This window comes from Salvelinus sp. IW2-2015, unplaced genomic scaffold, assembly GCF_002910315.2.
Source record: "Salvelinus sp. IW2-2015 unplaced genomic scaffold, ASM291031v2 Un_scaffold2778, whole genome shotgun sequence".
NCBI lineage: Eukaryota > Metazoa > Chordata > Actinopteri > Salmoniformes > Salmonidae > Salvelinus > Salvelinus sp. IW2-2015.
The window spans coordinates 30918-45118 of NW_019944080.1; the positions used below are offsets into that span (position 1 = coordinate 30918).

The 14201-nt window shown below is 47.9% G+C and overlaps 1 protein-coding gene across 1 annotated transcript in view; it reads left to right on the forward strand.

The window, feature by feature from the left end:
- Positions 1-10744, forward strand: part of LOC112074728 (zinc finger protein 40-like) — a gene marked incomplete at its 5' end in the record, with an annotated part of 35645 nt that extends 24901 nt beyond the window's left edge. The window contains 3 exons of the mRNA XM_024141840.2: positions 2454-2540; positions 6395-6933; positions 8515-10744. Coding sequence (XP_023997608.1) covers positions 2454-2540; positions 6395-6933; positions 8515-9846 — 1958 coding nt within the window. The remainder of the gene's footprint in view (positions 1-2453; positions 2541-6394; positions 6934-8514) is intronic.
- Positions 10745-14201: the final 3457 nt, after the last annotated feature.

A 14201-nucleotide genomic window follows, 5' to 3' on the forward strand; every position in this document is an offset into this window, starting at 1 on the left:
AGGCCTACCTGCTGGTTACTAGTCCAACGCTCTACCCACTAGGCCTACCTGCTGGTTACTAAGTCCAACGCTCTAACCACTAGGCTACCTGTTTGGTTACTAGTCCAACGCTCTAACCACTAGGCTACCTGCTGGTTACTAGTCCAACGCTCTAACCACTAGGCTAATGCTGGTTACTAGTCCAACGCTCTAACCACTAGGCTACCTGCTGGTTACTAGTCCAACGCTCTAACACTAGACTACCTGCTGGTTACTGGCCCAACGCTCTAACCACTAGACTACCTGCTGGTTTACTGGCCCAACGCTCTAACCACTAGACTACCTGCTGGTTACTGGCCCAACGCTCTAACCACTAGGCTACCTGCTGGTTACTAGTCCAACGCTCTAACCACTAGGCTACCTGCTGGTTACTGGCCAACGCTCTAACCACTAGGCTACCTGCTGGTTATGGTCCAACGCTCTAACCACTAGACTACCTGCTGGTTACTAGTCCAACGCTCTAACCACTAGGCTACCTGCTGGTTACTGGCCCAACGCTCTAACCACTAGGCTACCTGCTGGTTACTAGTCCCAACGCTCTAACCACTAGGCTACCTGCTGGTTACTGGCCCAACGCTCTAACACTAGGCTACCTGCTGGTTACTGGTCCAACGCTCTAACCACTAGACTAACTGCTGGTTACTAGTCCAACGCTCTAACCACTAGACTACCTGCTGGTTACTAGTCCAACACTCTACCACTAGGCTACCTGCTGGTTACTAGTCCAACGCTCTAACCACAGGCTACCTGCTGGTTACTAGTCCAACGCTCTAACCACTAGCTACCTGCTGGTTACTAGTCCAACACTCTAACCACTAGGCTACCTGCTGGTTACTGGCCCAACGCTCTAACACTAGGCTACCTGCTGGTTACTAGCCCAACGCCTCAACCACTAGGCTACCTGCTGGTTACTAGCCAACGCTCTAACCACTAGACTACCTGCTGGTTACTAGTCCACACGTCTAACCACTAGGCTACCTGCTGGTTACTGGCCCAACGCTCTAACCACTAGGCTACCTGCTGGTTACTAGCCCAACGCTCTAACCACTAGGCTACCTGCCTGGTTACTGGCCCAACGCTCTAACCACTAGGCTACCTGCTGGTTACTAGCCCAACGCTCTAACCACTAGGCTACCTGCTGGTTACTAGCCCAACGCCTCAACCACTAGCTACCTACTGGTTACTAGCCAACGCTCTAACCACTAGGCTACCTGCTGGTTACTAGTCCAACGCTCTAACCACTAGGCTACCTGCTGGTTACTAGCCAACGCTCTAACCACTAGGCTACCTGCTGGTTACTAGCCAACGCTCTAACCACTAGGCTACCTGCTGGTTACTAGCCCAACGCTCTAACCAGCAGGTAGCCTAGTGGTTAGAGCGTTGGACTAGTAACCAGAGCTGACAAGGATAAAAATCTGTCGTTCGGCCCCTGATCAAGGCAGTTAACCCACTGTTCCTAGGCCGTCATTGAAAATAAAAAATTGTTCTTCACTGGCTTGCCTAGTTAAATAAAGGTACATTATTTTTTAAACTCGACAGCTACTTTTTGTTTGATCGTCTACCAGTAACTGACTGCAGCAGCAGGCTGTTGCTTTGGTGTCGTAGGCGATATGCACTGAAAACACTGTTGATATTTTGTTGGACAAGGAAACACGCATTGTGAGCCCAATTACGCACTGTTCAATGAAATTGAAGGATAGTTCCTTTAGAATGAGGGCATATATTCCACTTTATTACTTAATTCCTACATTTTAATGCGTTTTTTAAAATTTCACCCGAGTTTCGCTCTAATCTTTTTCCTGTTTGAAACCCTAGGTCGTTTTGAAGACTTTGTCTCTTTCCGTCTCTTAATAAAAGACAGTACGATTCACCATTCCGTCTACACACACTGCAGAACAGTAACATAACACAGTGTCAGCACAACATCCCACGTTCCCTTTACTCACCCATTACATGCTGTCTGCCCAGAGACCGTGGCTTTGTCTCATATGGCGCTCTAGTCCCTACATAGTCCTCTACTTTTAACCAGAGTCCTATGGGCCCTGGTCAAAAATAGTGCACTATAAAGGGAATAGGGTGCCATTTGGAACACAAAGTGTTCTCAGTCTTACGTAAGCTCCTCCTGTGCAAGCCCCTCCCATCTCAACAAACCTTCCAAAATGTTTTAAAAATAAACCCCTTATTGGTAAGTAGGTTACTATGTGATTTTAGCGTTTCATTTCAGAGTGCTCCTCAMCTCGTAAAGAGCATCTCATTTTATATTGTTGCTATGGCATTGATGTTACAAATAAAAAAAATATATTTTTTTTTTACTCTGCTAGTAAGCAAGCATTTCACTGTTGAATTCGGCCCATGTGACAAATACAATTGTATTTTATTTATTTTATTTAATAAACTTGAATCTCTTCCCACAGGGAATCTGACCAAGCATATGAAGTCCAAGGCACACAGTAAGAAGTGTATAGAGATGGGTGTGGAGGACCAGGATGCAGAAGACTCAGGTACGTCACATATCAGCTTCGACCCACCGTACTGTAAAACACACAGGCGTACTGACGTAGGGGCATATGTTCTGGGAAGACATACATAGTTGTTCTGCCTATTTATAATGGGAATTCACCACCGGGTCTGTAATACACACAGGCGTACTGACGTATGTGCTGGGATGACTGTTATGAAGCCAGTTCATCAGCTCTCTCAATGAGAGACAGAAATAAACACATTCCTCTTAGGTCAAAGGGATATTACAGATTTGTAGTAATATTTTAGATTTTTTTTAACTTTCAGTGTCAGATCTCTTAATCCACACAGATCCCCTAGCTAAACTGGGATTAACTAACTCAGGTTTAAGCCTTTGTTTATAACACAAAATGTGAATTTGATTAGGAAGGTTTATAAAACAGCTTTTGTTTAAGAGGTGGCTGTTACACTCCGTGTCTTCYTTGTCATTTTGATTTAAATCAAGAGACGCTGTGGGTTTCAGACTCCTACAGTATGTGTAACTGGATAACGCCTCACACAGACACATTCGCGCTCGGACAGAAGCCCAATGTAACATCATCGGGTGAATCCAACACCTCTCTCCTATGCCTCTAGTAACAGAATCACCCTTCCACAKTCCTTTTGATAGTTGTCCTGATAATGACTATACACCGCTATGAAATGCCGACTGTCACGGTCTGTGTTGTGATGTCACTGCTAGGGTCCTAATTAGACATTCTAAATGCAGCTTGTTCTCCTCTTTACTGGGAGGCATGTGGGCGGCATGCACAGGCAGCATTTAGGGAGGGGTAATTGCTGTGTCTAATTTTACACAAATGGAGGGAGAGGAAGAGAGAGGAAGAGATAATGATAGATAGGGAGAAAGGAGAAGAGCGTAAGAGAGGAAGACATCAATAGAGCGAGAGAGAGTAGAACGACGAGAAGAAGAGAGAAAAGAACGGAGAGAACAGAACGATGAGAGAGACAGAACGAGAGAGAGTAGACAGAACAGAGAGAGAGACAGAACGGAGAGAGAACAGAACGAAGAGAAGACAGAACGAGAGAGAGAGACAGAACGAGAGAGAGAGACAGAACGAGAGAGAGAGACAGAACGAGGGAGAGAGAGAACGAGGGAGAGAGAGAACGAGGGAGAGAGAGAGCGAGGCTAAAAAGCTTTCTATGGTCCCGGGCCGGTACTGAGAGGATATTTGTTTTTATCCTTCCTTCTGCCTGTGGTGGCCTGTGGTGGCCTGTGGTGGCCTGTGGTGGCCTGTAAGGCCTATGGTGGCCTGTGGTGGCCTGTGGTGGCCTGTGGTGGCCTGTGGTGGCCTGTAAGGCCTGTGGTGGCCTGTAAGGCCTGTGGTGGCCTGTAAGGCCTGTGGTGGCCTGTGGTGGACTGTAAGGCCTGTGGTGGGCTGTAAGGCCTGTGGTGGCCTGTAAGGCCTGTGGTGGCCTGTGGTGGCCTGTAAGGCCTGTGGTGGCCTGTGGTGGCCTGTAAGGCCTGTGGTGGCCTGTAAGGCCTGTGGTGGCCTGTAAGGGTGTGAATGTGAATCACCAGTCCTTCAAATCTAATGTGCATCCCAAATGGAAACCTATTTCCTACATAGTGCACTATATAGGACATAGGGTGCCATTTTGGACAGACTCATTATTGACCCAGTCTTAATGCTATTCCTTGGCAGACTTTCTTACTGTGGGGAGGGATATAGTCTGTACCAGATATCTGATTTTCAAAGTTCCCACATGAATGTTGGTTAATATCTCAACATATTGACACCGCTATCTCAGATCAATGTTGGTTAAGATYGTCGTGGCCAAAAGTTTTGAGAATGACACAAATATACAACTGTATATATGTACTGCTGTCTCGGGTCAATGTTGGTTAATATATATATACCGCTGTCTCAGATCAATGTTGGTTAATATATATATATACCGCTGTCTCAGATCAATGTTGGTTAATATATACCGCTGTCTCAGATCAATGTTGGTTAATATACACTGCTCAAAAAGGGAACACTAACATAAGGGAACACTAACATAACACATCCTAGATCTGAATGAATGAAATATTCTTATTAAATACTTTTTTCTTTACATAGTTGAATGTGCTGACAACAAAATCACACAAAAATTATCAATGGAAATCAAATTTATCAACTCATGGGAGCGATTTGGATGTCACACTCAAAATTAAAGTGGAAAACCACCCTACAGCTGATCCAACTTTGATGTAATGTCCTTAAAACAAGTCAAAATGAGGCTCAGTAGTGTGTGTGGCCTCCACGTGCCTGTATGACCTCCCTATAACGCCTGGCATGCTCCTGATGAGTGGCGATGGTCTCCTGAGGATCTCCTCCCAGACCTGACTAAAGCATCCGCCAACTCCTGGACAGTCTGTGGTGCAACGTGGCGTTGGTGGATGGAGCGAGACATGATGTCCCAGATGTGCTCAATTGGATTCAGGTCTGGGGAACGGCGGGCCAGTCCATAGCATCAATGCCTTCCCCTTGCAGGAACTGCTGACACACTCCAGCCACATGAGGTCTAGCATTGTCTTGCATTAGGAGTAACCCAGGCCAACCGCACCAGCATATGGTCTCACAAGGGTCTGAGGATCTCATCTCGTACCTAATGGCAGTCAGGCTACCTCTGGCGAGCACATGGAGGCTGTGGGCCCCCCAAAGAAATGCCACCCCACACCATGACTGACCCACCGCAAACCGGTCATGCTGGAGGATGTTGCAGCAGCAGAACGTTCTCCACGGCGTCTCCAGACTCTGTCACGTCTGTCACATGTGCTCAGTGTGAACCTGCTTTCATCTGTGAGAGGCACAGGGCGCCAGTGGAGAATTTGCCAATCTTGGTGTTCTCTGGCAATGCCAAACGTCCTGCACGGTGTGGCTGTAAGCACAACCCCCACCTGTGGACGTCGGCCCTCATACCACCCTCATGGAGTCTGTTTCTGACCGTTTGAGCAGACACATGCACATTTGTGCCTGCTGGAGGTCATTTTGCAGGGCTCTGCAGTGCTCCTCCTGCTCCTCCTTGCACAAAGCGGAGTAGCGGTCCTGCTGCTGGTTGTTGCCCTCCTACGCCTCCTCCACGTCTCCTGATGTACTGGCCTGTCTCCTGTAGCGCCTCCATGCTCTGGACACTACGCTGACAGACACAGCAAACCTTTCTTGCCACAGCTCGCATTATGTGCCATCCTGGATGAGCTGCACTACCTGAGCACTTGTGTGGGTTGTAGACTCCGTCTCATGCTACCACTAGAGTGAAAGCACTGCCAGCATTCAAAAGTGACCCAAAACATCAGCCAGAAGCATAGGAATGAGAAGTGGTCTTGGTCACCACCTGCAGAACCACTCCTTTATTGTACTGGCCTTATCAACCCATGGAGTCTGGATTTGGCAGTCCACACTTTCAAAATTAAAGTGGAAAAACACCCTTACAGGCTGATTCAACTTTACTGTAACTGTCCGTAAAACAAGTCAAAATGAGGCTCAGTATGTTGTGTGGCCCCACGTGCCGTATGACCTCCCTATAAGCAGCGGGCATGCTCTGATGTGGGGGGTTTGCTTGCTAATTGCCTATAATTTCCACCTGTGTCTATCCATATGCACAACAGCATGTGAAATGATCTGTCAATCAGTGTTGCCTCTAAGGTGGACGTTTTGGATTCACAGCAAGTGTGATTACTTGGCGTTTACATGTGTTGTTTAAGTGGTTCCCTTTATTTTTTGAAGCAGATGGATATATACCGCTGTCTCAGATCACATGTTGGTTAAATATATATACCCCTGTCTTGGTAACTAAGAGCCCTCTATCTCTCTGTCTTGGTAACTAAGAGCCCTCTGTTTCTCTTCCCCAGGAGACCATAGCCAGGTGGGCAGTACAGACCGCCCAGATTCAGACGGAGAGGACTCCGAAGGTGCTGATGATGACAACGAAGATGATAATGAGGAAGAGGAGGATGACAGCCAGGCTGAGTCGGGCCTGTCCACCAACCCCTCGGTCTCAGCCAGCCCCCAGCACATCCCCTCCTCCCTCCAGGCTGAGCTCCCTCCCAGCTCCCTCCTGGCTCAGATGTCCATCCACCACCACCACCCAGCTCCCCTGTCCCTCCCCCAGCTCCCCGCCTCCGACTCCCACACCCACCACACCCACGACGCCTCAGACACAGAGTCCGTGCCCATGCTGAGCCCTGTCTCCCTGGTCAAGCAGATGTCGATCTCCGGAGGCTTCTCCAGCCCCTTGCCCTACTCCCCGCCCCCCCACACATCCGGCACAGAGTCGGTGCCCATGATGAGCCCTGTCTCGCCGTGCAGGCAGATGTCCATCGATTACCCTGACTTTGACGTGCCCCCTTGTCCCCCCGCACCGGGCAAGAGCTGCTCCAAGCTCAGCCAGGTGAGCCCCACCATGTGCTCCTCCTCCCCCCATCCTCTCTCTCTCCATCCCAGTCACTCTGCACTTTCATACCCTTTCATACCCATACCCTTTCATACCCATACCCTTCCATACCCATACCCTTGAATCCCTTATGCGAGGCACTTCAGCAAATCTGTTCTGAATGAAAAGGTGAATGTATTTCTGATTATCAGCTTTCAATGAATGGCTCGTTTCTAGTCACATGCACTATATATACAAAAGTATGTGGACACCCCTTCAAATTAGATTATTTGGCAATTTCAGCCACACTCGTTGCAGACAGTTGTATACAATCGAGCACACAGCCATGCAATCTCCATAGACAAACATTGCCAGTAGAATGGCCTTAGTGAAGAGCTCAGTTACTTATAACGTGGCACCGTCATAGGACGCCACCTTTCCAACAAGACAGTCTGTCATATTTCTGCCCTGCTAGAGCTGCACCRGTCAACTGTAAGTGCTGTTATTGTGAAGTGGGAACATCTAAGAGCAACAACGGCTCAGCTGCTAAGTGGTAAGCAACACAAGCTCACAGAAGGATTGTCGAGTGCTGAAGCACACAGCGCCTAAAAATAGTCTGTCCTCGGTTGCAACACTCACTACTTACTGAGTTCCAAACTGCCTCTGGAAGCAACGTCAGCACAATAACTATTCGTCGGGAGCTTCATGAAACTGGTTTCCATGGCCGAGCATCCACACACAAGCCTAAGATCACCATGCGCAATGCCAAGTGTTGGCTGGAGTGGTGTAAAGCTTGCTGCCATTGGAGTCCAGAGCAGTGGAGACGCGTTCTCTTGAGTGATGAATCACGCTTCACCATCTGGCAGTCCTACAGACGAATCTGGGTTTGGCGGATGCCAGGAGAACGTCTGCCCGAATACATAGTGCCAACTGTAAAGTTTGGTGGAGGAGGAATAATGGTTTGGGGCTGTTTTTCAAGGTTGGGCTAGGCCCCTTAGTTCCAGTGAAGGGAAATCTTAACGCGACTGCATAAAATAMTTTTTTKGACGATTCTGTGCTTCCAACTTTGTAGCAACAGTTTGGGGAAGGCCCTTTCCTGTTTCAGCATTACAATGCCCCCATGCACAAAGCGAGGTCCATACAGAAATTATTTGTTGAGATCGGTATGGAAGAACTTGACTGCTCAGCACAGAGCCCTGACCTCAACACCATCTAACACCTTTGGGATGAATGTGAGCCCGTCCTAATCGCTCAACATCAGTGCCTGACCTCACTAATGCTCTTGTGGCTGAATGGAAGCAAGTCCCCGCAGCAATGTTCCAACATCTAGTGGAAAGCCTCCCCAGAAAAGTGGAGACTGTTATAGCAGTAAAGGGGGCGACCAACTCCATATTAATGCTCATGATTTTGGAATGAGATGTTTGACAAGTAGGTGTCCACTTACTTTTGGTCATGTGGTGTATCGTCTTCTCATGTCTTTTCAATAAGTTGTTCCTGTGAAAAGGCATGAGGAGTATGTTCAGTGTTGGTCCTGTTTCCAGATCAGTCATGCAGTAAGTAAAGGTCATAATTACTAGTTTTTATTTTGCTCTTTCCCAGGATGGCACTTTGGCCCTGTCAGTGAGTGACCCAGGTGTCCCTGTCGGGACAGATGTCAGCACTCAGACCTCCTCCTATGGCCTCCAGTCATCCTCCTACAGCCCCTTGCACTTTCCTTCCCAGGGCCCGACCCAAGGACCAGGGGCCACACAGGGGACAAACACCCACCTCTTCAGCCACCTGCCTCTGCACTCCCAGCAGCCCTCACACTCCCCCTACAACATGGTCCCCGTGGGGGGCATCCAGCTGGTTCCCGCTGGCCTGGCAGCCTATTCCACCTTCGTGCCCATCCAGGCTGGCCCTGTCCAGCTCACCATCCCCGCTGTGAGCGTCATCCACCGGAACACCAGCCCCCTCCCATTCCACAACTCCTCTAACTCCCCCGAGGCTGATGGTATGGTGAGTCCCTCATCCCCCGTCAACCAGCTTCTGGTGGTCCAGGAGCCCATCAGTAGTATCATGCCCTGCTTCCCCCTTGGGCAGGTGGCTGGGCTGGGGCAGGTGGCTGGGCAGGGGCAGGTGGCTGGGCAGGTGCCTGGGCTTGGGCAGGTGACTGGGCTGGGGAAGGTGGTTGGTCTACCGGCCCTCGGGGCCTCCCACCAGACGCTGCAGTCCATGGGTCTGGAGACTCTGACACTGACCAGCTCAGAAGGCCTGACCTCCACCCAGCTGCTATCCCAACGTGGCCTGTCGCTCAATGCCACCTTGGGCCTGCATGTCCTGGCTCACACCCCCACCTCACAGAGCAGGACAGKCCCCCACCACCACACCCACATCTCCGGCCTGCAGATCCTCAACATCGCCGTTCCCACCCTCATCCCCTCCCTCAGCCCCCTCTCCGGCCTCAGTCCCCTCGCCGGACCCTTTGAGAGGCAGGGCAGCCTCGATGCCCCAGGAGCCCCACGGGCCCCTCAGCCCTCCTCTCAGACTGAAACCGGACCCTCAGTCAGCTGTCTGTCTGCTGCTTCCCATCCCACCGCCACCCTGAGGGGAAGTCCCGCCCAGGAATTGGCATCATCATGCAGCAGATCAGGGTCAGGGGGTTCCGGAGGCTCCAGAGGCTCTGATGACACACAGACTTCAGAAAAGAAAGAGAGGGTAACAACATCGCTAGCACAGCCAGCTCCAGCCCCAGCTCCGGCCCCAGCTCCAGTTCCAGCCCCAGCTCCTGACAGGGGTCTGGATAAGAATAAGAAACCTCCAGCAGAGGGAGCCAGTGAGCCTGTCACGCCTCGGAGGCAGTCGATGCCCTCACGACAGCAGGAAACGGAAGACTACAATGATGACTCGGCATCCAGCGATGATGAGGACAGACTGGTCATCGCCACCTGAAACCCCCAACCGAATAGCCTGATTAAAACCAGACTGAATGCTGAGTTTACAATGGTGATCTCAACGTTCAATCTGGTTAACCAGGCTACTTATCAATGTTCTTATTTTGTAATGGTTGTCACTTTCTAAGACTGAAAACACTTCAGGGTGGGTTTGTTTCTCTGCAAATCACCATTCAAAGCACAGTTTCTGACATTCATATTGTATGTGCAATCAATAGATGCTTATGATAATGATCTTTTAACTTTTTTGTCAGCTCCAGACAATTTTTTCTTTTGTACATGTTGTATAGACAATTGTGCCTTTTTTGTAGTTGCTTGTTTTAGTAACCTGTAAATAATACCTTACAAATTCAGTAGTTGCTTGTTTTATTAACCTGTAAATAATAACTTACAAATTCAGTAGTTGCTTGTTGTATTAACCTGTAAATAATACCTTACAAATTCAGTAGTTGCTTGTTGTATTAACCTGTAAATAATACCTTACAAATTCAGTAGTTGCTTGTTTTATTTCAATGAAATGGAACTAAATAGAAAAAAATGTACCTTACCGGTTTTATTTTGGAAAGTTTTTAACGTCAATTGTAAATTTATGAGAAGAAAAAAATGAATGTGTTGTACTTGGACATTTCTATGGATTTGGGGCATTGTTTCTGTGTACAGATGTTGTGTTCAACTATTTATTACAGTATATTCCATGTGGTGCCCATGATGGTTCATGTCCATAGGTATGTGTAATATGGTAGCTTTTCATTGCAGTATCACTATTATTATCAACTGTATCAGTAAAACTTTGTTTACACACATACAAAGGTTATTCAGTTTTTTTTTGTCTCCGATGCATATAACATCTTTCCACAATTTAATACAATGAAATTWAAATAAAATTGAATTGGGGGGGGAAAATATCTAATTATGTTGAGATGATTAAACAGTAGTAAAATGCATTGACCTTTAACCTTCCGTCTACAKGACTTCAATCTACACTACACTGAGAACAGGACTTTATATACAGTACATTACATTCTCTGAAGTATTTCACTGAATGTTCATGGATGAAAACAAATTGTCTACATGTATAAAGATGTTAAAATCAACGTGTAATTCAACACTCAATCGTACTGCAACAGCCTGGGCTCCTGAGTGGCGCATCAGTCTAAGGCACTGCTAGAGGCGTCACTACAGATCCTGGTTCAATTCCAGGCTGTATCAAAACTGKCCGAGTCCCATAGGGAGGCGCCACAATTAGCCCAGCGTTTTCTGGGTTTGGCCGGCGTAGRCCGTCATTGTAAATAAGAATTTGTTCTTAACTGACTTGCCTAGTTAAATAAAGGTTACATAAAAGACTCAACGGTTCAATGTTAACGTCTTCAAATCCACTGTTACACAATTTTCTGTATTACATAATGTTCCAGTCAGCCTAATAGTTGCACTTGCTCTCAACAGCGCTTTCGTATTTCACGGAAAATTGTTATTATCATCAGGAACGAGAGGATGTCAGTGGGCATTGACCCAACAGACATAATCAGACCTCTGTCGAACCAGACCAGAGAGGGCGGGGGACATCAGACCTCTGTGCTTGACCAGAGAGGGAGGGGGACATCAGACCTCTGTGCCAGACCAGAGAGGGAGGGGGACATCAGACCTCTGTGCCTGACCAGAGAGGGAGGGGGACATCAGACCTCTGTGCCTGACCAGAGAGGGAGGGGGACATCAGACCTCTGTGCCTGACCAGAGAGGGGGGGACATCAACCCTGTGCTGACCAGAGAGGGAGGGGGACATCAGACCTCTGTGCCTGACCAGAGAGGAGGGGGACATCAGACCTCTGTTGCCTGACCAGAGAGCGGAGGGGGACATCAGACCTCTGTGCCTGACCAGAGAGGGAGGGGGACATCAGACCTCTGTGCCTGACCAGAGAGGGAGGGGGACATCAGACCTCTGTGCTTGACCAGATACAATGCTATTTCACAGAAAGTAAATGGACCACAGACTTTCAGCACGCATATAGGGAAGGACACTCAACAAGCACGGCACTTACACAAATGACTGATGATTGGCTGAGAGAAATTGATGATAAAATGATTGTGGGGGCTGTCTTGTTAGACTTCAGYRCAGCTTTTGACATTATCGATCATAGTCTGCTGCTGGAAAAACATGTGTTATTGCTTTACACCCCCTGCTATAATGTGGATAAAGAGTTACTTGTCTATCAGAACACAGAGGGTGTTCTTTAATGGAAGCCTCTCAAATATAATCCAGGTAGAAGCAGGAATTCCCCAGGGCAGCTGTTTAGGCCCCTTACTTTTTTCAATCTTAACTAACAACATGCCACTGGCTTTGAGTACGGCCAGTGTGTCTATGTATGTGAATGCCTCAACACTATACACGTCAGCTACTACTGCGACTGAAATGACTGCAACACTTAACAAAGAGCTGCAGTTAGTTCCAGAATGGGTGGCAAGGAAATAAATATTTCCAAAACTAAAAGCATTGTATTTGGGACAAATCATTCACTAAACCCTAAACCTCAACTACATCTYGAAATTGAACAAGTTGATGTAACTAAGGTGCTTGGAGTAACCCTGGGTTGTAAACTGTCATGATCAAAACATATTGAAACAACAGTAGCTAAGATGGGGAGAAGTCTGTCCATACTCTGTCTTCTTAACAACACTATCAACAAGGCAGGTCCTACAGGCCCTGGTTTTGTCGCACTGTTCAGTAGTGTGGTCAGGTGCCACAAAGAGGGACTTGGGAAAATTGCAGTTGGCTCAGAACAGTACACAGTGAGATAACATTAATGACATGCATGTCAATCTCTCATGGCTCAAAGTGGAAGAGAGATTGACTTCCTCATTACTTGTTTTTGTAAGAGGTGTTGACAAGTTGAAGGTACCAAGCTGTCTGTTTAAATTACTAGCACACTGCTCGGACACCCATGCATACCCCACAAGACATACCACCAGAGGTCTCTTCACAGTCCCCAWGTCCAGAACAGACTATGAGAAGTGCACAGTACTACATAGAGCCATGACTACATGGAACTCTATTCCACATCAGGTAACTGATGCAAGCAGTAGAATCAGATTTAAAAAGTAGGTAAAAATACACCTTATGGAACAGTGGGGACTGTGAAGTAACACAAACATAGACACAGACACATGCACACACACACATGATAACATACGCACTATATACACATGTACACATGGATTTGCATTGTAGATACGTGGTAGTGGAGTATGGGCCTGAGGGCAAACTCTTAGTGTGTTGTGAATTCTGTAATGAATGTATTGTAATGTTTTTAAAATTGTATAACTGCCTTAATTTTGCCCGGACCCCAGGAAGAGTAGTTGCTGCCTTGGCAGCAGCTAATGGGGATCCATAATAAATACAAATACAAAACCAGACCAGAGAGGGAAGGAACTTTGTGCTCATCTCAAGGGGATTACAGTAAAACTCCTCATTACCCCAGGAGATTGGTTGCGTCCCAAATGGCACCCTATTCCCTGCATAGTGCAATATTTTGGGGCCCTGGTCAACAGTAGCACACTATATATATATAGGGCGTCATTTGGGATGCAGAAGTGAATCATCAGCCTGTCATGGCCGGAGAGAGGGAGTCTGACTCTGTCTGTTACTCAGTTTTGTTGGGGTCTCGGAACTAGAGGATCCTGGGGTGAGGCAACAGAGACGCCTAGAGGATGACCACCCTCAATGCTGATGTCCTTGGCATAGTGGAGCGGGTGAGAGGATGTTGCTATAGCTAAAATATCCAGCAAATCAGAGACAGACAGACAGACAGACAGAGGCAGAGAGAGAGAGACAGACAGAGCGGGAGAGAGAGAGAGAAAGGGAGAGAGACAGACAGAGCGGAAGAGAGAGAGAGAGAAAGGGAGAGACACAGACGAACAGAAAGAGAGACAGATAGTCAGACAGAGAAGAGAACATGAGAGAGAGACAGACGGAGAGCTGGAGAGAGAGAGACAGAAAGGGAGAGAGACAGACGGACAGAAAGAGAGACAGATAGTCAGACAGAGAAGAGAACATGAGAGAGAAAGGGGGGGTGTGCAACACCAAAGCAGCTTTGTCGTGATATGCTAGCTCCAGCCAAGGCCCTTTGAGGTGATGACTATAGGGTCGTCGGCTATGAAGCTGCTTCATAAGGCTCTGATGAATAGGAAACAGGCTCTGGTCCCTCCATCACAGGCTGATGTCNAGGTGATGACTATAGGGTCGTCGGCTATGAAGCTGCTTCATAAGGCTCTGATGAATAGGAAACAGGCTCTGGTCCCTCCATCACAGGCTGATGTCCTGCAGCCAGGAACACAAGGCGTCTGTCCCAAACGGTATCC